Raw genomic sequence first — 23,607 nt, forward strand, 5'->3', positions numbered from 1 at the left:
GTCGTGGTCGGGATGGAACGAGCTCGGCGGTAAATGATTTCTGAAGCATCTTAAACTTAATCAACTTCAGTCGCCAAAGACTGGTAAAGACAACGTTATGCTGGAAAGCCACTACAAGATAATGCAAGAGAAGTTCGATTAAAATAATGAAAATGACAAGAAGTGCAAATTAACTAAAATGAAGCCTTGCATGGAAATAATGTTTCAAAATCTAGGGATATTTGGTCGTGAACGTATTGAAGAACGAAGAATGAAGAAGTGTCATTAGAAGAAAAAAAATCGAATAAAATAACTATCTTCCTCAATCACACTTTGGAAGACACTTATATCTCTATTTGGCACTTCATCAGACGTAGTTATTTGTATAACGCGTTCAACACACTCTGCAAACGTTCAATAGTTTGCCGTTAGACTCTGCACGTTAATGATAAAGCAGCCAGAGATAAACACAGCAGCTTCCATCAACGAAAGGCGCTAAGTGAATTAATACACCATATGAGCACAACATGGCGGTGGCCAGCCAGCAGCGCCCAGTTCGAGCGATGGAAGGCGTCAATATTCAATCAACTTTCGTCAAACATACGCACGGGACGTGGAGGGCTTTGGAAGAGGCTCACAGCAAACAAAACAAAAAATAAGCACGGATGACATACATTGAAGGCATGATGTCACGGAGCTTCTGATGATAACCGCACGCGCGGCAAAGCAGGGAAGTGGAGAAGCATGTTTATGTGGTTAGACTCTGCCCAGAAATGATACGGTGTGTATTTAGCTATCACTTTCTAGGGATGATGAAGGCAGTGTGTGTGTGTGTGTGTGTGCTTTTGAATGGTATGGTGTCCCCTTGTGGGCCTGCCATTCGTAATGCTCCAATACACTCAATCCTAGTGGTTTTCGGGTTTTTGGGGCCATGGTGTCTGGGAGCAGTCGATAAAAGTAACTAGGAACGAAGTGTGTGTTGATGTTGATCCGGGGGAAGCCAAATCATCCCTCTCTGTTGATCTCCTGTCTATATGCGCGCGTGTGTGTGTGTGTGTGTGTGTTTGGGTCGTAGACCTGTTGGTGGGTTTGTATGCAGCAGCCGCCGGTTCATTTGTGTCGTGCTGCTGGATGTTGGATGGGTGATAAAACACATGTCCCCCCTTATGGTATTTTCTTCGCCCTCGAACCGTGGTTGGGGACTTCTATACTTGGGGGTTTTCAGGAGCTCAAAATACTTTCCTAGATTGGGTCCTATTTCATCAACTAGGGTGTCAACTAGGGCTGGTTAGCGTGCTCCTCTTGGGGGTGATGATGTAAGCATTTTAAGCTAGCAAAAGCATGATTTAGAGCAGCCGAAGGAAGTGCTTCGCTCCGCTCCCCTACACCACAGGGCATGTAAAGTGTTTGTGCTATGATGTGCAGGCTAATTTATGAGAAGGAAGAGCCCATCGAAGTGTGGTCAACATAGATCCCTCTTTTCCTTCATTCATTTTCCGTATGCTTTTTTCCGTAAGGCAAAAGTTTTTCATCCATTTTTTCACTTTCATCCAAGAGATTCCACGTGTAGAAATGCACGTGTATGCAGACAGGGCTGAGCAGTACGTGCTTATGTGTACAGAATCAATTATCACCCATCGTTCCTCTCCAGACAGGCCGGAGGCCGGCTTGCCGTAGTAGTACGTACCATATTAATTTCCAGCTAGGTTTCTCCATTTTCTTGCCATGTTTGGCTGTGTGTGTGTTGCACATATTGGCTGATTTTCTTCACCAACCTTTCCTTCTTCTTGCTGTGTAAAAGCACACCCATCGTGGTCCGTGTGTGGTTTGTGTTTCCCTTTTATTTTCTATTTTGCTCTCGCAACAGAGCCACTCCAGGCTCCCTCAGCATATGACCAGAGTTTGCTGGTTTGCTGTTTGGATATCGAATGAAATATGCATACTGCACATGTTGGAGTTGTACAATCCCTTCCCTGTTTTCTGTGCCGCTCGTGTGTGCGATGTGTCCTACCACCAGCCACCACCCAGCCGGCCAGAAATGCTTGGGAGAATGATATCATGAATAAGGAATCGGCACTTTTTTGGAGTTGAGATTTTTTGCTATTGAAACAAACGTTACCCCGGCGCACTGGCCCGGCATTTTTCGACAGCAGCGGGAGTGTGCGGCCATTACCGTCCGGCGGGGGCCATGCTGCTTTGGTTTGGTGTGCCCCTGCACATGAGTCATGAATTTAAAAGGAAAATGGTTTGTGCTTATGGTCTGTGCGCTTGGTAGCCAAAAAAAAAAAAAACACAGCCGTTACCGTTTGTAGCAATTGCAAGTTAAGTGTAAATTGTAAAGGTGAGAGATTGGGATGGAAATTTAATCGTTTTCCTAGGCAAGCGAATAAAAATGCTCCGAAATTGAAGTCACACTGTGCACTAGGAACGATGCTTTGTTTGAAATCTTCCCACAAGCTTGCACCAAACAAAAGTGTTTTAACAAAGAAAGGTTTTTATTTACTCGCAAAAGCAATTGTTCATCGGAAGAAGTTTAGCGCAAGATAAACACGGAACAAATGTTTCCGGCACAGCAATACTGATTAGTTAAGGCTAACGCGGGCGCAAACTTTTCACGAAAACAATTTCCATACCCACCGGTACTGGAGAGCGGGGATGGCTGTTCAGCCTTTGAAAAGAATAAATTATCCGTCCATCCCTTTCGCTTGCTTTCCGTGTTCTGCTGGATTTGGTCCTTTTGCTGCGCGAGGGGAAGGATTTCTGTTTATTCACGACGAGCTGTGAAAAATTTGCCTTACTGCTACTCACTGACCGACCCAGTGTACACTACCTTGGTGTGGTGTGCCGGCTTATCCCGTTCCACCTAGTAAATCGTGTGCTTAAGCTCGAAGGGTCGTGACTCCCCAGCGTGACGTTTCTTTTGCCGCACGCCCGGTCGAACTTGTTGAAAAAGTTTCCTGAAGTGTAGTAGCATCCGGTTGAGATTGAGATGGACTCCACTACCAAATCGCCAGGAAGCCGAAGCTGCTTTCGCTCTCCCTCGGCTAGCGTAGTGTTTGTGCCTAGGTGATTGCGGCCACTGTGAGTGCTTTATCAGAGCGAGCGGCGGATGGATAAACGTAAAACGGATTAAGCCACTAATATTTCGGTGAGTAGATTACGAACGTTCCGGGGCACACTGTTCCATTATTTCCTTTCCGGCTGTGCGGCCTGAGTGGATGGTCAGGAGCATGGTACCGAAATGGTAATGGAATCTTGTTCCAATTGTTCAACCGTGTATCCTTTGCGCTGATGAAAGCGACACTGGAGAATTTTCCCACCCCTTTCGGGGAATACTTCTTCTTTTTCGGCTCCGGTGGCGGAGAGTGATGAGTCCGCAATCCATTACCGGGACGACCGGAAGCGAACGGGTTATGACCCGAAGGACATTCCAGAACATTTGCTCTCTCTTTCGTCGTGTTGTGCCGCACTGTAAACTTTGCCAGCTGACTAAGCTTTGGCACCGAATGAAGGCGTTAGGTTTTAACGACTCAATATGGTGTGCGGCCAGGCTATCTCCATAAATCGTTAAAGCAAGATTTATGCTAAGCCACTAACTTACTGCCACCGTGTGTGTGTGTGTCGATTCACAACCCGGTGGTGAATACGGAGGTGGGAGGCGGAAAAAGATGTGGACCCTTCGGTGTGTAAATGGCCCCAACAGCATTGCTCCGTGCAGCGGGAGGGTCACCGTAGTCACATTTTTCTCTCCCGGTTTTCCAATTTAGAATACTGATTACTTCAAAGTGGTTTTTCTGCCAGCCTTGACCCAAGGTATGTCTGCCATCGGGTTTCTAGACAATTGTTTGGCTTTACGATTTGGGGAGGGGTTTTTTTAGGTCCCCGGCTACTTGGTTTCGCAGCACAACGGAAGCAACATTGGTTTTTCAGCGAAGAAAAAAAAACCAAACCAAATGGTGAAGCTTTGGTGTTCCGGGCCAAAAAGCGTGAATTATAGCAAAAGGCCACGAACATCGATCCCCTCGTCCCGTGTATGGGGACAGCAGACGAGAAGAAGCGTCTCATTTATTTTGTCCCGTATGTTTCGGTTTTTGTTTTGCTGTTAGACTTCCGCCGGCTGAATATTGGACTGGGCTGAAACCTGTCCAGCCCAAGTTCGCACTATGAAAGCTTTATAGCGCTCGAACAAAAGGATGACGGAAATGTTTGAACAAAGATGCAAAAAAATCACCAAAACAACCGCCATAGAGCATGGGGAAGGAGTTGCATTAGAATAGCGCCCTTTTTTGGTACCTACAAAACAGGAAATGGACCAGCAGCAGCACGGTAGTACGGTCACTTCGGTCACCTGAACTCTGCGGAGAGTCGTTTTTCACCTCCGGAATGAAATATTTCCTTCGATGAATGGTTGAAAAATATGAAACGGAAGCTCGGGGCTGGCTGATTCGCGTACAGGCGATGACATGACATGACGATGACATGAGCCACTGTGCTCAACGTGGGCATTGTGTGCGTACTTGTATACATGCACGGAAAGCAAATGGTAGCCGTCTTTCCATAGGTTACCAAAACTGGCCAAAGAATGGGAATGGCTTTTGTTGTGTGTAGCGGGATGCTTTTGTAAAGGCGTTTGATCATGAGCAACATTTTTCTGGTGCTATGTGTATGTTGCTTTTTCAGGGCAGGGGTTTCCAGATTACTTATATTTCAGCAGACGTCGTTTGTTTGCCTTTTTAAAGGATACTCATTTTTTTACATCGTGTATACTGCCTCGTTCCTCGTAATCAGATTCGTTCCGCAAATGAAAAAAAACTAGAGCAAATCAAGACCCACAATCATAATAAAGGTAAATTTGCTGTGCTCTTAAGCCAAAACAAATCAAATAATTTGTACACGTGTTTTCCGCGAAGGCTCGCGACCGACAGGAGGAGTCTGTACGTGCAACCCCTGTTTATGAGCCTAAACGTTCCATATTCCTCAAACACCCATGAACACACGGTCCACGGTGTGCTGTGTTGTTGTAGACGGAGGCAAAGATAAAGCCCTGTGCCCTTGCCCTTCGTTGCCGTTTGGTTCGCTTGCTGGCGTGTAAGGTACACAGGTACTGTCTGGCAACGACCGTGGAGCATATTTATGAACCGGATTAGAATGACTCTACGCTAACGCCCGTGATTTGTCAACCCGGCTGGTTCATGAGAAATTTATGAATGCGCCCTCGTGTCGTCTCCGTGACGGCGGGCCGGCAAAGCGACCCAGAGTATCGTGCATCGCGGAGGATTTGAAAAATTGGTCTAGATTCCTGCTCCGGGGCACCAAGAAAACGGCATTACCTCTTTGCCACGGCACGTCTTCTAACTACTTTTGAGTTTTCCTTCCTGCAAAATTTGTGCGAACTTTTTACAAGCTCAGTTGGGTGAGCAAATGTAGCAAAGGTAAGGGAAACCCTTCTTATCTATTTCCTTTTGCCTGTCGTATGTACTCTACGATTATCCTTAATGCTTGATGGGCGAGAAGGCTTTAGACGCCCGTGTGAAGTTGTAAGATATCATCTCTCGCTCGGCGCAATCCATTCGCGGGTTTTTTCACTCCATTCCATGATACGAGCTATCACGGGAAGCGCAACACGCAAACCATATGTCAACGTGGCAACGTGGTTGGGGGTGGAATATATTTTCAATCCCAGCGTTTGCCCTCGGTCGGCAGTATATTTATCTTTGAGAGTGACTGCTTGCACTGCGCGCTCTATTCCCCACGTCCTGTGGCTGCAACCTGTTGCTGCACGAGCCCCGTTGGTTGCCGCTGGTGGGTGAAGCACTACGGAATAAAATCATCATCCCGTGGGAGCACGCCGGCGAAATGGCTGACAGGGTGCTTTTTATGGTGTGTAATAATCTGTAACTGCTGGTGTGTTTGCTTATTTTTCGGGACTACTTGAATTTCAACCGTTCGCTGGTTCGTGCGGAAACGGAACAGTTCACACAATTAATGGTGTGTGTTGTGGCGCTATTCTTCAAACCTTAAGCTTGAGCGAAGATGAAATGTTTTCATTGCGAACAACGAGCGGGGACGACTGTTGTTTACCCATCCAAAACGGTAGCATCGACATTCGTCATCGTTTGCCATTTATGCGATGACAGTAGCCCTCTGCAATTTGTTTGCATCACAAATAAGTGGCTGTTATTGTAGGAACGATTCGAAGAGTAGGAAGATATGATATAAGTTATAAGATAAAAAAACAATATTCGTGGCCAATGAAACAACGCATAATTGCAAATGCTTTATAAACTGTTTTCTTCGCTTAATATTCAACAGTCGGTTAGAAAAGTAGTTGTGTATCAAACGTGATTGAGGAATAAAGCGAGCGGAAGAAAGTATTCCTAACTGGTTATTGTTATCTCATCAACTTTCCTTTTCGTTACACCCTGTCCCTGCTCCAAGTAGGGAACGATCGAACGAACGACGGTGGCTCCGGAAACTCCTATTCATGGAAATCACGGAAACTCAATAAAAAAACTTCCACCATCCTTCGCACTTGTGCACGTTGTGCTGCAGACGCGCTGGTGCCACGGAGAGTGAAACGGCATCTCGAAGTAGAACGCTAGTTTCTGGCACTGCCATCCTTGCTTGCTGCTAGACGATACTTTCTCATTTGCAAATCAATCGTCATCGATCAGAAAGACTTCGTCATTGCACACGTCTGTTTCGGCTGTGTTGCTGCCGCATGTGATCAGCTCGGGAAGAGGAAAACTTTTGCTCGCCAAAAGCAACAGGGCGTGAAAATAGATTTTTGCAGCAAAACAAGCTTAGGTCGGGTCAGGGCAGATCATGTCAGGGAGGGCTTGCAGGGCAACCTGAAGAGCAAAAGTATACCAGAATGATCAAATTGAATCTTTTTCCACGAAATCTGTTGTTACACATTCAGCGTAAAAATGTTGGCAAGCAGTGATGTCGACACCTCTGTAGGAAAGAATCCATCGCGCGGAGAGGCCTTGAGGAAAGAGTTGTATTCACTGCAAAGTCGTAGGTGATGTATGCTTTTGTTAACTATTAAACTTGCACTTGGAAAAATTTACTGCGGGCATCATACGAACGGAAATCGCGAATGAAAACGATCGTACATGGAATGTTGCCGTGAAATATTTATCTATTAGACTGCAGGTGTTTGATAAAGGGTCTGTGACAGACTTCACTTTACTCCTCTGGCATTTACTCCTCTGAGTGCAAGAGCAAACTATTTTTCGTTTTTTTTGTGTCGTAGAAAACTTGTAGAACCCACACATATCCACAAACACAAACCTTCCAACTATTTGAACTCAGGCATGCGAGAGAATTTGAGAAATGTCGCAATAAAAATGCCGGATTGCTTAAAAGGATTATTCGCCGAAACCCAGCATCATCATCTCTCCCAAAACAGCAACCAGCCGTGAACTTCATTGAAAGCAAAGGCAGAGAGTGATATAATAAAAAAACAAAAACTTAGTTTCATCAGATGTATGACATAAATCCGCATCGTAACGCAAAACATAAAAATAAAACAGAAATGATAGAAAAGCACACTATAAAATGAAACCCAACCTCACACTCGTGTGCGGGGAGGCACAAGTGTCCGAAGCGTCAAAATGTGAAATTTTTAGTAGAAAGAAGGGAGCAGGGTGGTAGAGAGTGGAGATGGAGGAGCGCACTGGTCGGAAAATAGTATCAAAATCGAAATTCCATGTCAAACCCAGCTCCGGAACGAGCCGAAGCGTACGAAGAAAATGGGCTTCCGAAATCCATCTGGAAAGCATCCAACTGACAAGTTTTATGCGGTGCGCCCGTTGTCACCGCGTGGAGTGGCCGATCCACGGTGCAATTTCCACTGCAGACCGCGCCGGGAATGGAGGAAATGCGCTCAGCCGCTTTCCAGTGACAAGGGTGCGCGGGTAGTAAAGGCTTGAGCAGAATATCTATGGTTAGTTTTTAGGAATGGCGTTGGGATTGGAGTTGAAAAGTATCATCCATCCGATCCATCCTACCCTCTCGATGCTCCGGAATGTTTGAGCTGCTGCCCAGACGTACCAGGGCGCATTGTCGTCGAGTATGGGAAAATGTGTAATGTGGTGAAATGTGGCTGGTGTATGTGCGAAACGGTGGGACACTGTTTTGGGTAGCTGCTGTAAAGCACCCGAGCAGAGGAGTGGGAGAGTCATCTGCAGCTTCTGTCAACGTCTCTGTGTGGGGATGATATCGTACACTTGTGCTGAAGTGTATCCCTTTTTCGGATGTCAGGTTGTGGTGAGTGCCACAAACCGATGTGAAGTGTTCCGTGCTGTGATAGTCGCAGGTTTTGCTTCATTTCGAATCTAAAATGACGAGCTTTGCAGCAATTCTGGGCAAGAGATTATTTCTTTCCCCGCCGCATGCTGCCTTTACAGTGGAGTTGGGTTGAATTTCTCGATATCATCACATTATGTTCTCCCTTGGCGAAAGGCAAAGAATGTGCAAAGAATATGGTGTACCCTCATATTCCCATTTCTAGTCACAATAGCCCATTACAAAATGAACATATTCTGAGCGGGCTCGAAGCTCGCATGTTCCTAGCAAATGGGACTGAATTTGAATTGGTATCAGTATAATAAAGTCGCCTGTAATGAAGGAAAAGCTTCTTTTCAAATAACCCCCAACGGGTCTGTGATCATTCTTTCGCTCGACAGGCAACAAAGAAAATAGCTCATAACGTTGTGAGTGTGTATCGTTGAAATTATCCAAGGTTCCCTTTTCCGAAAAACGTTTGGCACATTGAGAACTGTGCGTTGGCAATTAAATGATTGGAAGCCTTCGGGCATAACAGCGTACGTAAAGATGTTGCATCGGTATCCTCTCCGCCCTCTTGTGTGGTTTCCATGTATCTGCTGAAGTCAGTTTGCCGGAAAAGAACATCGGATATGCGTGTAACCACAAATTCATTTGCTTCTTACGAATAATCGATACACGCTGAGCTCCTTTCCCTCCTGTGCTTTCGACGTCCTTTCACAATCCTCATCCCTCAGGGGGCCATGTGTTGTGTTTGGCTCAATCACATAAATTAATCATGCACATGTTTTATCTCTTCCCACTAGGATCGACGCACAACCGAAGGCTTTCCCGATCAGCTTTCCCTGCTCCGGTTCGGTCCCCCTTCGGTTGATGCAAGATTCCTTTATCTTAAGCATCTTATCATCCACACCCTCGGCGGGTGGGGAGGTATCGTCTCCCCTCCTGTTGTGAGTCCTGCGGTGAGCCTTCCGTTCAAGTTTCACGCAAATTTTAGGTTCTCTGTTGGGTTGATTCGAGATTTGATAGCTTCCAATAAAGAGAGAGAGAGGAAGCAATGAGTTGTTAAAAGCTCCCCTAAGCACTCTGTTCTGTGGAGCTGTCTGTGTGTGTGTTTGTGAATGTGAAGGATACTAATGCCCTAGCAAATAGAGGGCAATATTTCATTCCTCAGCACGACCGGTCGGTAGACAACGGTAGACATTGATCCATTCGGTTTTGTGCTGCCTCATCGATTGATCGATCGATCCCTTCCACCGTCTTGGGTAGGTACGAAAGCGGTTTGAAATATTTCCGTTGTTTCATAACTGCTGGAAATCGAACGAAATCAATCAAGATCCCAAGAGCGGCCTTATCCACGCACGTGTGGAATTGATTTTCAGCCAAAACAACCAAGAATAAAAAAAAATCTTCCTCACTCAATCCCCCCACTGTTTGCTGTCGTTATCGGTTGCTTTTCGTCGCCTCAGGTGAAGGCTGTGTTTTTGTTTTGTTTTTGGTAAGAGATAAAGCTCCAAACGTTTTCGGTAGCCGTGTAGAAATTATGTCTCGATCAAGTGTGATGGATGTGATGTCTTTCGGGGTGGCCGTGTGTACCAAATGTGTGTCAATCATTTCGCATCGCATGTCTGTGGCAAATTTATGTTTCTGGCACTAGCACACGAGGAAATGGGGAGAGTGCTTCACGCTAGCCACCTTCGGATTGCGTTACATGTACTTAAGCGGATGTAATGATGTGCGTTAATAAATGTCAGCATGTTTGCTGACGATGTTGTATCCATTATGTACCGCAACGCAGAGGCTCTTCCGTTCTACTGCAGCTGGCTGGAAGTACACTTTGATTGGAAGTACATAGCTGCGGGAGACAATGGAATTTACAGCAGATGATTGTCATACTGCTAGTGTCGAGCTGAAGAGCTGTGCATGATATATTTCACAGAAGATAGGAATGTAACGCAACGGAAGAGATCGTTTGATTTACTTCGAACCATCGATATGCAAACATACGGTTGGGCGGATGTTGATACAGAAACATTTTGATTCTATCACCTCAACACTGCATCCCCGCCCGGCTCCGTTCAGCACACTTCCTGATGGGTCCTTTCCATAGAATCACGTGAGAATGATGTTACATGTCTTTGTTTGGAGAGAACATATTTATAGCTTATGTTTGCCGCACTCACCCATAGCCTCCTGTCCCATGGTACACGTGTGCCAGTTAATTTTGGGCACAAAAACCCAACCCACCAACCCGGTGCGGTCTTATCTCACTCTCCATAATTCACCTTTTTCTCCCGTGCGTGTGCCGTTTCACACGAGTAGAGATTTTTGTGTGTCGCTGCGTTTCGATAAATCATGAGCTCCTCTTGTGCTTCATCTTTCACGCAAGAAAACGCTCACTGCCGAGCGCCACACACAGTCTTGCTTTCCAGTTAAGACAAAATTAATTGCTGGCAAAATTAATTTCATCACTTTCGCCGGCTTCCCATTTGTCACATCTGCCGAAGCTAATTTTGTTCTCCTTATCCTCCCATGCACGCGCGTGCTGTTTGTGAACTCGGTCGCGACGAAGAATTAAGCTCACAGCGAGCACAACAACAGCCGCCCGTTCGTGGGTTGACATGTTTGTTGCGCCCGGGTTAAGCGATGTAACGTGCTTAACGCAAAACGAGGTTAGAAAGTTAATTAGGTTAGAAGCGCACGTCACTTATCAATCCGTATGGCTTTGTGTGTTTATGAGCTAAAAGAAATACAACACTGTTTTGATGAACTCGTTTGTAGCATGCGGTAGGAAAATGCAAACGGAATGATGATTAATTGTAATGTCACAGGTTAATATGTACGCATTGCGAAAAAGTATTCGGAACGTCAGTAATTTTAAATCTAAAATCTATTACAATATCCTGAAATATTGTTTGAATTTCCCAACGTTCCTCGGGGAGAAAGAGTGTTTGTGAGATAATTTAAATTTTACCCCACACTCATGCGACCAATTGCTCGGCATAGTAAATTTTGTAACAGCTGCTCTTAACTGACATGCTTTACCCCCGCCGGCAGAGCTAGTCAGCAAACTCCATTACGTAAGCTGTACCGCTCGTTGGTTCGACACAATGCACAGCACGGCCCGAGCCCGAGAGTGTCCTCGGCCACACTCATATATTTGTATGTCCTTTACGCTGCAAATCATGCAAGCAAAATGCATGTGTGCTGCACCACCGCGCCTGTGCCCAAAGACATTCCGACACTCGAGCAAAACAACGGTACGCATAGCAACATAATCAACTACCACAACGGTTGCTACTGGCCCCCTATGCTTCGATGCTACGAAACATGGCTTTTCTACCGCACCGGTTACGATTGTAACTGTGCCAATGCATACACGAGAGCGGTTTGGTCTCGTCGTAGGCAGTGGCCCGACTGTTTTCTAGCAGCGTTTTCTCGTCCCACTAGTCCGACCGTAGTCGTTCCGCAAATCCAAAAGAACCGCTCGTGTGGAGGGCTTTTTCCCGCTAGAAGTGCTCGCGCGCGTTCGGTGTATGTAATTATCGCAAATAAACCTGCCCCTCGCATGAGATTCCTTATCCCGTACCGCGCCTAGCCTCGCGCTCTCCACCGTGCGCAATCGTGTACGGTATCGTATTCGAGTTCATTTGAAACGTGATGGCTCCGGCATCCATGCGACTCTGTTCCCGCGTGTGACCGTGCACGACACACATACACACACAGACTGCGAACCGGGACACACTCTGGAGAAGCTTCGTTCGTCTTACTGTAGGATGTTCTTTGACGCTGCGAAGAAACAAAAAGATGAAGCGGAGGAAAGGATGAAAAAACGCTCCCCAACCCGTGTTCCTCCTTCCTTTGCCGGTGGGGAAATGTACGTTTTGCCTTTCCTGCTTTATTATGCTGGCCGTACTCACTCCTCCGCTCTGTCCTCCTTGTGCCACAGCAACGTCACATTTAGACGCATTGTGCACGGTAGAATGCAATGTGGCATTCGGGGCACAGAGCGCGCCACTATCACATTTGGACGCGCCGTGGTTCTCCCATTTCTCTCTCGCGGCTGCATTTAAAATGCAGCCAGGAGGGTGTGCGGAACGCAAACCGTGGATGCAAACGATGATTATGCAAAACCACACCCTTGTCCGCCTGTGGAAGCTTCTTGGAACCGAAAGGGACAGGGCGCGATGCTTAAAAGCACTCTCCGGTACGGCCGGAATGCAACGGTATAAATAATACCGACCTAGCTTTAGCGTCTTCGACTCGGGCGAGATGCAGCAGCACCACAGCAGCAGTGCAGCCGGTGAAAGCGGATGGCAAAACATACTTCCGAAAAAGATGAATTTTTGAATACCCAACACGCGCCGGGTGGGCAATTTAAAAATATATGTTTTTTGGCACGCAAAAAAAGGAGTGTAAACCACATCATCCTTCACTGTATGCGCTTTAATACGCCGTGAAGTGATATGCTCTTGTGAAGGCAGATGGATGCGAACCATACCTTTGTTTGTCTGTGTGTGTGTGTGTGTGTGTGTGTGTGCGCGTTGCAATTTTGCGAAGGTGGACGTTTCACTGCTAAAAACCCCTAATCACTTTGGACTGCTCCTTTTCGTTCTTTTCAATTTTCGAAATCACTGCACACTGTGCGAAACGGACGATCCCAACGGTGGCCCTGAAGAGCTTTCCTTGAACCGAAGGATCTCGTCTACAGCGCAGCGGATGCTGATAAATAACAACCACAAAAACCCAGCGTAGGCCTCTGTCTGGACTCTTTCCGTATCAACGTGCGGAGAACGACGCCCAACATGAACGTAATAAAAAATGAAAATGAAAACGCGAACGCGCGTAGCTAATCCCTCGGAGGATCACGATTTTTGCCCCGGACCGTTTGGACGTTCCTTCCTGCTGCTTCCCACTCTCTTTCGGTTGCGTTTTCGATTCGATTATTTTCTGATTATGGGACGACGCGGTGTGCGCTGTTGCTTACGGTCTCTCGCGGATGCCAGACACGGCAGGCACATCTTCCGAAACCAGCCAGCTTTCTGCCGCGAAAAAGTGCGGCGTAACGAAATTGATTACCACTTTGCTACTTGCCCCGGTCGGCGTTTGCACTGTTCACCTCATCGTCTCAAGGCACAAGGCTCCTTAATTTTGTTTCGCCCAGCGTACGCTAGGAAAGGAAAACCAGCCCGGGGAAAATATTATGATTTTTGTATGCTTCTCACATCTTACCGGTTCTTTCCGTTCTCTTTCTCTCTTTCCAGAGGTGTCAATCCGGCAGATCATAGCTTAATGTTGAGCCAGCGGAAAAAGGTACTCATTGCGCCGTCCGTCGCACCCAAGTCGCACTGTGCGAGCGATCCATGATCCACGCCCGTCCGGACATGAGAACCCTCGCCGGTGTAACGTAGTGTGTTTTGTGTGTTGTGTGTAGGGCACGCAGCCGATAGGGTAGCGTATGTGTGTGTGTGTGTGTGTAGTGTAAGCGAACGCGGCGTGTTCCGGCGTCCCCGGAAGTGAACGCAAACGAGACGAACGACGTGACACTTCCGTTCACCCGGCTCATGTCGAACCGGCGCATCGCCTGTTTGCAGGTGTATCGCGGTGGTCGGTGGTACGGCCAGCGGTGAAGGAGCGCAAACGGAAAAGAAAACACGACGACGCGGTACCCCATTGAACCGATATCGGGGAGCGGAAGTCCGGGACTGACTCGGGCCCAGGACGTCTCGAAAAGCCATCATCGTTAACGCGGGCGGCGTGTGTAGCTGGTGGCCGTCGAAAGGGACGCCTTCCTGCCTCGGAAGGCAGCAAACGGTGGAGGTGCCCCCGATACCAGCGGGCACCCGGCGGTCGGTGGTGCGATGGAGCTGAAGGTATGGGTCGAAGGAATCCAACGTATCGTGTGCGGCGTCACGGAAGTCACCACGTGTCAGGTAAGTGTCTGTCGGCTTCGGATGCTGTATTTGTAAGATGCGGTAGCATAACTCCCAACTAGAGAGCTGTTCGAAATATGCTAGATACGTCATGGATGTGTGGAGTTGCTGGTGGGGGGAGTACCATTAGGGAGCCTCGTGACCCGGATCGTTTGCAATCGATGCTCCTTCGCACTGGGCATGTGCTCTTTTTGCATAAATTATACGTCCTGATAGCATTTGAGGTATTTCCGGTTTGCGATGTGTGGGTATGAAAAACTTCCTTTTTTGAAGTACCACTATTTTGTTTGATGTACCTGCAAGTAGTGATCTTTTTAGTTTGAAAGCATTCTAGTACTGATGTACCATTGGTAGACTGTAAACTGTTGCATCTTCGGATAGGCCCATTTCCCTTTCAATGAACGCAAATTGGATGTATCATTTGGGAAGTGTAACAAAAACTAAGGATTATTGGAAATAAAATGGAATGCCATTGATCAAGTATCCAATAAATGTTCCAATTGGCCAATTCAGAGCAATTTTGATCATATGAGTCACTGTCTATCGATTTAACACGGTATCGGAACAACACTAGCAAGCTGCGGGGGGGGGGGGGTGGGGAAGGATAAACACAGCTTTAGGCAAGTGTTTGCAAAACAATAATGGTTTTATTTTCGCACAGTTTGTTTACAAAACTGCGCTGCGCGCGAGTGTTATGCGAATAACGTGCGCGGTACAATTTTTATCTTGTTTTTACACCGAGCCATTGAGCTCTCGGTGTCGGGTGTTGTTCGATCAGCGGTGTACGTACCAGCCAAAATAAATAGATTAAAACGGGTCGATTAATTGGATTGGAAAAAGGCTTTCGGTTGTGAAATGGAAATACCGCGTGTCTACATTTCCTATCCGATAGAACGAAGTTTCGCTTGCCGGTAATTAAAAGTATGAAACTTCGAACACGTATTTAAACTAATTTGATTGAATGCAGTGCACAGGGTTCTGAGGGTTCAGGATTTGAAACAGGCCATGCACCACACCACACCACACATAGCTTTGCTACGTGACTTTCCTGTTCCAGTGAACTCTGAACACAAAATTATACATGGAATGATAAAATTCTGTACCTTTGCGTTCTTCCGCACACCGCTCAGTACAGAGTCAATGTTTATCCGTGATTTGTTTTTCTCAGGCATTAAAAATAAATCCAAGCGACATAATCCTTGCCCACCGGGGAGAATGTGTTGGTGTTTTTTTTTTTTTGCTGCTGCTACAAAAAGCAAACGTGGCATGGAGCTGGATGGCTTACAAGCGAACGGTGCCAGCACGGATAAAACCGTACTGCATCATCTGCGTGTTTGTGTGTGTGTGTCTGTCTGCTAACAGCGATGGGAGTAAGGGCACGTGATGGTGAATTTTCCCAATCGCACAGCTCTAAACAGAATCGGAGTAAAAGCCGGCTGTCAGATGAAGCGTATGGAACGTCCCGAGTCTTGATTTTTTCCATACTTCCCACGCGCACGATGCCTTGCAGCCTTGATGAGCTTTCGCTTCGTAAATGATGCGTCCCGGTGCAGAGACAAACCGCACGGGACGAAGAAAAACAAGGAAAGGAATAATAATAATCGTGATCTTCCTCCTCTCCGCACATACACACACAGCACAGCAGTGCCGTAGGAAATGAAAATGGGTTTGGCGCGCAGCATGGTAACATGTTCTGTGCTCTGTGCCCGCCCAGCATTCTCTGCTCATCCCTAAAGGAACGCGCGCTTCGGCACGATGGAGATGGAGCGAATCCGAACTCCGTCCCCCTGCACTCTTGCTCGCGATGAAAGCGACGCAAGGCTTTTACTGGCGTTGTTGGGAAAGAATCGCGTCCATAATATCGCGTCCTCGCTTTGGGCGAGAGTGTTTAGGCAATGCGGAATGTGGAAGCGGCCGGAGTGATTGTGCGAACCAGCTCGGAGGGAAAAATGTCATAATGGAACGAATCACGTGTCACACATCACGAGTCATAATTCCGGTGCGTACCATCATTTAGCATTTGGATGATATCTAGCCATCTATTTTCTTTCTGCGTTATTATAATGTTTTCCTACCCGCTTCTCGCTAGCACAAAAAGGGTGTGTGAAACGTATAACCAACACTTACGTTCTGCGTTTGTTTTTACTTAGGTGAGGCATATGTTTTATGATGTGTATTAAAGGTACTTGGGCAATGTGGAAAGACAGCTTCGGGTTTACTTATTCTATATTATTTTGAAAATGTCAAATAGGGATTTTTGCTATTTTTGGAACACTAGGTCATAAGCAATGAGATTCCGCTACCAAGAATCTTGTTTGGAATATCTTTAGAGCAAAATAGGGAATAAAACTTTAAAACTTGATAAGGAGTTTAAATTTTTATGTTTTTTTTCATGTTATTGGTTCCTATTATTGAACACGCTCTCACTAAGCGATACATGTGTTGAAGCTCGTTTCAATGTGTCAGAGCCACGTTTCTTGATCCCAGCGTGTAGCAAGAAGCAACCGATAACACTAATCGTTTCCCACTTTTTGCTTCCCAGGATGTTGTGTTTGCGTTGGCACACGCCACCGGCAAAACGGGACGCTTTACGCTCATCGAACGGTGGCGCAATAACGAGCGTCTGCTGGCACCGCACGAGAACCCGCTCAAGATCCTGATGAAATGGGGCGAATACTCGAGTGACGTGCAATTTATCTTGCAACGATCAGATCAACAGCAGCAGCAGCAGCAGAAAAAGGATGCCCAGCAGCAACCGCAGCAACAACAGCAACAACAGCAGCAGCATCAAACGGCACCATCGACGCAGACTGCACAGTCCCAGCAGCAGCTGCTCCGCCAGCAGCAAAAGCTAAACCAACTCAACAACAATCATATCGGTGTGAACGGTGGGATAACGAATGGCAAGCACGGCGGCCTAACGTCTCCCACAAGCCCCAACGGCAACGGCCATGCCAATCCTATCATCCCGAATGGCGTACACAGCACGCATAACCATATCAACAATAACAACAACGGTGGCACGATTGGCGGCGGGCAGCACTACTCACAACACCATCCGAGCAATGGTGACGAGCAGCAGTCGTTGCTGCTGCATCAAGCACATCAGCAGCAGCAGCAGCACGCGAAGAGCAAACTTCATCAAAACAATCTAAAAAATAGCGCCAACAACCAGCTTCACCACCAACAACTCATCCATCAGCAACAGCAGCAGCAGCAGCACCAACAACATCACCATCAGCACCAGCTATCCTCATCGTCTACTTCATCCGCCGACCACCAGTATCGAGCGCACCAACATCAGCAACAATCGAACGGCGGCGTCGGTGCGTTAATTCGAACCGGAAATGATCCTTCCAACAACAGATCGGCGGGCGGGCCCGGCCCGTTGGAGTCGCCGGTGGCCGTAAAGCAATCGGAATTGAACATCTCGAGCAGCAGCAGCAGCGCGGTGGTGGGCGGTGGACCGCTCGAGCGAGGCAAAGAAACGAGAAAAAGTCTCAATTCGTCCGGGTGAGTAGATATCCATCCCAATGTTCAGGGCACATGGGTTCAGGGCGGTGGGTGGAGAGGCGTTTTCTTGGTTTCCTTCACTCACAACGTTTTCAATTTTATGCCTTCTGGGGACCGGTTTGTGTGTGTGTGTGTGTGCGCGGAGCATGCTGCAGCAATGGTCTTGGTCCACCTTCGACTATTAATTTTCCCTTTCGGGCATTTCGGGACCGTCCAGTGCGCTCGACTTTTTTATCTATTTTATGTTACTTTATGTACGTGTGGCCGATCTCCCTCTCTCTCTCGCTCCCTCTTGTTAGTGTGTTTGTCCGGTCCGTGGCTAAGGGGCGACCCGTACTGTTTTCTGATCTTTCATTCCTCATCGATAATTTCTTGTACCAAAAAGGGACTATCAGAAGTGGTGGGAATAGGTTGAAGGAAGGAATTCCAATTTTTTCATTCAATTAGTTCGATACGGGCTAGTTGTTTGATCCGACCTCATGGTCATGACTGACTACTTGGAACATGAAAAGGGAAAAGTCTTATTGGGACAGTCGTGCGACCAGGATATGTGAAGAATGTGAAAAGATGATAAAGTTTTCCAGAAGTATTAGAGCAATGCTGGAGTAAATCGAAAAGTAAAATCTCTATCTCTATTGAATTATTTTGGTAAATGGGTCTACCCTGGTTTTGCCAACGTTCTGTTTGTGGAGTGACGTTCAAAGTAGTCTCAAAACTCTTGTTTAGTTTATGTTATTTATCACTACCGGTGCTAGTGTTTAAAGCTTGTTATCTCCTATAAGTTGAGCTCGTTGTTCCTATGATTCGTTGGAAAAAACACAAAACCTCCAGAAACTACAATAAATAGCTGCGATTCGTTTAGGACTCCCGTCCCTTCCTGTCCATTGCATCATCCTATTCCATCTTTTCTGAAGCCTCACACGCCCCTGCGTATGTGCGCGCGTGTGCTGATGAAGGAAATCGAACTTTGGCCGAAAATTATCGAATGAATCAAAAATGAAGGAACAAATTGCACCCATTGCCCGGAAGCGCTCGCCCGTTCGGGGTGGTGGACGAAGGGAACAACCACCGTTTCCATCATAATTTATATTCATTTAAAAGCTTTCGATGTTTAATAGTGCTAACTTTAGCTGATGTTTGGCACACACACACTGGCTGACGGGTGGTAGCTGGCGAACGTGAAAAGGGGGGAGTTTAAATGTGAAACGATTTGCTTGCGGCCGGAACGGCGGAACGAATGATTTTGCTCGTGATTTTGCATAACACAGTGGCGCTTTGCTTCACGTTTTATTTTCTGTGTGACGTATAATTTGACTTCAATTTTGTATAATAGTCAAACGTTTTGTTTTTCAATCTTTCTTGGATTGGAAAAGCTTTCTTGGAAAATTTATCATTATTAAACTTTAAAGAATTGAATTCGAAAAATGAAAATACATCAATCGCAATAACGTATGAAGTGCCAGCGTGTGATTTTCATTGGAACTCATCATTCCAAAAGCCAATTTGGAATTGGTTTGAAATTCTTTTTTATTTTTATTAATAGATAAGGCTCTGGTTGATTTTATGCTATCGAGCGAACCCGATCACAAAGTATCAGGTGATAAAATCTTTAGCACAACCTATTCATCACCACATTGCGAAACAAACGTCCCAAATAAGCTATCGTACCCACCGCTGAACTGTTCGCTCGCGGGTAAACGTCATATTATACACGATAAACGAGAAAAGTTTTAAACAGACCCCTCCAGTGCGACTAGATAAGGGCGGTCGTAGGATAGGAAAAGCTCCATCCGATAAAACTCTTTCCAAAGGCAACTAAATCATTCACTTGCCTTCCCATGACCGTACGACCCCGGTTGGCCCTTTTGTCGACGCATAACCCTAGCCTTTTGCCGTCCTCCTTCCCTAATGCCGTGGCTAGATAACTGGAGCGTGAATAAATGGCAATCAATTTTGGCTCAAGTTTTGCTTGGCTAGAAACTCGGCTCAAGAATATATAATGCTCCACATTCCAACGGGAAGATGGTGTGGTGCTGATATTGCCGCTTCAAGATATCACGCCGATACTGACCGAAGCGATACAAAAAAAAGCAAGCGTATAAAAGGAAGAGACGACTCCAGTTCCGCTCCTGGAGAAGGAAAATCTTTGCCCTACCATTGTAGGTTGCTGTGTTTTGTTTCTATTCGGTTGTGCGGGTTGTGGGTGTGAGTGGTTGCCGCCATTATTGCCTTGCCCCATGGTCAAGCGAAGCAAAAACTGACGAACGGCGGCGTATTGTGTGTAATCGGGCAAAAGTTTTACTCGACCGAAACACCATTGCAGCAGTCATCAATGGCCGCTATCCGCATGGCCACAATCGATGTCGGTCCCCGTGGTGCTATGCTCGGTGTGATGATGATGCTCAAGCATCATATCCCACGCCCATAGCATTCCACTTGAGCAGCCTATACGACGGGTTCGTGGATTCACGTGCGAGTCGCCAAAATGCGGAAGTTGTGCTATCGAGGATAAGGAACCGTCCGAATTCCTTTCCCTCTCATCCATACTTTATCAGCCTCATTAATGCATAAATCTACGATCAGCAGCAATCGTTTTCGAAATCGTTATCCCCCGAGGTCGAACGCTTTCACGAACGCTTTTTTTGTATTATTGTGTTTTGTCCTCCACTCACGGAAGCATTCCGCCGTTTTTTTTTTGTTGCTGCCACTCCGCGTGCAACAGAAGCATTTTCCCGACTACTGAGGACTTTCCGCCCGGAAGTTGTTATCCTTTTTCGTTGCCGGGTATGTGCTATATGTGTATTCCCCGGTCGACCCGGGGACAGAGAATCCCTTCGTTTAGCTTCAATTTAGCAAGCGCTTGAGTCTATCTCCCGTAAGTATTGCTTTATGACGCTTTCTGCATTTCTTTTTTATGCTCTCCCGGCGAGCCCTTTTTTGTTCGCGTTATCGCTTGGTCATTTTTTGTCGCTCGGCTTAGATTTTGTCTTTCGCTCTACACCTTTGCCTATTGTTTTTGCGCACACCTTTGCCTTTGAGACTTGGCAGCGCTCGTTTGATATCCTTTCCGGTGTCACCACTTTCGTCGAGCGGTGTTTTTTCACTCTTTTTTCCACACGCGGTCGGTCGGTCGGCGATTAAATATTCAAACTGACATTCTCACGATAAAAGCTGTTGGAGCATATTTCTGAAGCTTCCGGTAGTGAAGTGGGGCATATTTTTCCTCCTCTTCCTGAACTGATTGTAGCAAATGGTGCAACTTCTTCATCAACAGTCCTAGTGCCTATGTTTTGTTTTATCATGTCGGGCTTTGTTCGCTTTAAATAGTTGCATAGCATAGTGCTTCGGTCCCTATGGAAAGACTTTAAGGTCGAAAAAACCATCAATGTCCCTCTGTGAAAGTAAAAAGATTCAAAAAAACCATCTGACATCTGCAATTGAAGACAACGAAAGTGGGCCAAAAAACCAATGGCTACCACACCACCACCGCCCTAGGTGCTGAATGCTTTCCGACGCTTTGTGCACTGGACAACGCGTACACGCAAAAGCGATAAAGTGTTCAATCAATGCCCAAACTCACTCATTGACCGACTGACTCGATGAACATTTACCCCCTTTCTAGCGATGCTTAATGCGTTGTTTCGTCACCCGGCAATGCGTTTGGCCGTGTTCTTCACAGGCCTTTCCGACTTTGCTCCATAAAGTGCGCCCCGCGCGATCGTTTGGTTTGATGAGCTTCACATTTTCCACATTTCCTTTTCAACCCATCTACACTGATTAATGATGTGTGTGCGTGCGTTACTTCAGGCGGGAGTTCGCCGTTGTTGCGATTCGATTTGATTACATCAAGATTTATCGATTACGGTAAAAGCGTTCATCGGCGAGCAATGGGGATGCTGGAGGGCTGGCGGTGATGAAAATTAGCGGCAAGCAACTGGTGCATTTTCATAATAATTTATTATTTTTCTTTGTGAAGTGCTGTGATGTGAGCGAGATTTCGGCTTCCATTGATAATTTTGTGATTTAAAATTATGCAAATCGCTCCTGTTTTTTTTTTTTTACTCATTTTAATTTCATAAGACGTTCAATCGAAGTAATAATTTGAAATATGTTATACGAATAGTCATTCATTACGCATACCACTTCCCGTGTTGTATCATCGTATCGCATTACGACATGGAAATGATGGTTGCAAATACTTCATTCGGACGACCCGTTCCGGATACAACCTGTTGGCCCAAGTATGTTTTTTGTGTATTCTGCTTTGCAAATCATCCGCAAAGTTTTAATCGAATCATCCAGATTAATGTGCCTTGCTGCGTGCTTCATGATCCATCCTAAATATCACTTGTCGGGCTTGTTAGCATCGATGTGTATCCCACATTTTGCGGAGCAAGTTTGCACAGAAGTTTAGCGTGTTAAATTACCGTTGTAATCATTGACTGAGTGATAATATAACGTAGAAGAGGCGATGAAGTAGATTCTAGCCAACACAGACATCTACTGACTAGTACCAATTTATGTAAATATAAATTTCCAAACAACATTACCATGAAACCTATTGAAAAAAGAAATCAAAATGATAAGATTTCATTCTCAATTAATTTAGCCGTTGCCTAACTCGACCGCTTTTCTATACTCTATTGATACTAGGTTAGCGTCATTGGATTCTAGTTTATAAACGAAAAGTATATAAAATAAGTATTTTTGCCTTCAAACCTTACTACTTTAGTACATTAACGCATCCTTTTCCGCTACCCCCGAACTAACCTGGTATGCAATTATACCAAATGTTATTTTGATGAGTGATAAAATGCAATCATCACACGTTCGTGATGAGCATTTTTGATGAAACATTTACTATACACACACACACACACACACCCGCCCAAATGGCGGTAAGCCTTGGGGCTCGCCGATGATGATGTCGCCTGTTTCTCGATAATCGTGTTTATTGCCTCAGCCATACAACCTCTTGCTGTGTGTTTTTCCTCCTCTCCGTCCAAATGGAAAACCAAATTTTCCTGTTTAGCCGTAATTACGCTTTAATCATCCTCGTTACACCCCTGCCGCCGCCCCTCCTGACCAACCCGACATCCCATTACCTCATGAAAAAACCATCAGCCTCTAATTATCCCACTTCCGCCGGCGCGGTTTGTTTCCCATCTCCGATCTACTAGCGGGAAGGGAGACGGCGGGGTGGTTGTTCCGCAACTGTCTCACTGCAAGGTTCATGCAAAATAATAACAATAATGTCTACCTTATCCCATCGGGGCTGATAAAAATGATGAAAGTGACAGGTGTGTCACGCTGTGTGACGATGTTAGTCATTGATTTTGAACACCTCTGACCCACTTTTTCTCTTTCCTTCTCACACACACTCGGTGTGCATGGGAAAAAAGCGTTTTTTTTTTCTTCTTTCTCATTTTTACCTCCGGGCGTAACGACCGGCTCACAGGGAAGCACTGGCCGCACTACTTGTCATCGAGCCGTCAACGCGAGTCAAGCGACAAAATGTAGAAAATCATCGCGGCAGATCTTTGAAGCCCTTCGAGTTTTAACTCCCTTATTTCACCCACACTTTTTACCCCTCATTGAACACTGAAGGATACCAATCGTGACTGGCAGCGATCCTGACGACGATGATGATGATGGTGATGACGGTGATGAAGTGGATGTAATTTTGTGGAATGTCACTTTTGTCAGGTAACTGTGTCGGTCGGCGATCCATTGGGCGGGAAACGCGTTCGCGCGAACACAGGGTTGTCGCCTGGCTGGTGACAGCACGATTCGTGTGCGCGCCCCTATGAAAATGGACTGTGAAGGCTGAGGGAAAATCGAATGCGGAAAGGTAGAAGTGTTTGTTAATTTTATAGCATTGCGAATGTCG

General features: G+C 46.2%; 1 protein-coding gene across 7 annotated transcripts in view; it reads left to right on the forward strand.

Moving 5' to 3' along the window:
• Positions 1-23,607, forward strand: part of LOC120947624 (transcription factor mef2A) — an 82,377-nt gene that overhangs the window by 24,581 nt on the left and 34,189 nt on the right. For all 7 annotated transcript variants that reach the window (XM_040363108.2, XM_040363106.2, XM_040363112.2 and 4 more), the window contains exons 3-4: positions 13,536-14,204; positions 16,747-17,717. In XM_040363108.2, the coding sequence (XP_040219042.2) occupies positions 14,133-14,204; positions 16,747-17,717 (1,043 nt within the window). In that variant the 5' untranslated portion in view covers positions 13,536-14,132. The remainder of the gene's footprint in view (positions 1-13,535; positions 14,205-16,746; positions 17,718-23,607) is intronic.

The sequence above is a fragment of the Anopheles coluzzii genome, chromosome 2 (genome assembly GCF_943734685.1).
Source record: "Anopheles coluzzii chromosome 2, AcolN3, whole genome shotgun sequence".
Taxonomy (NCBI): domain Eukaryota; kingdom Metazoa; phylum Arthropoda; class Insecta; order Diptera; family Culicidae; genus Anopheles; species Anopheles coluzzii.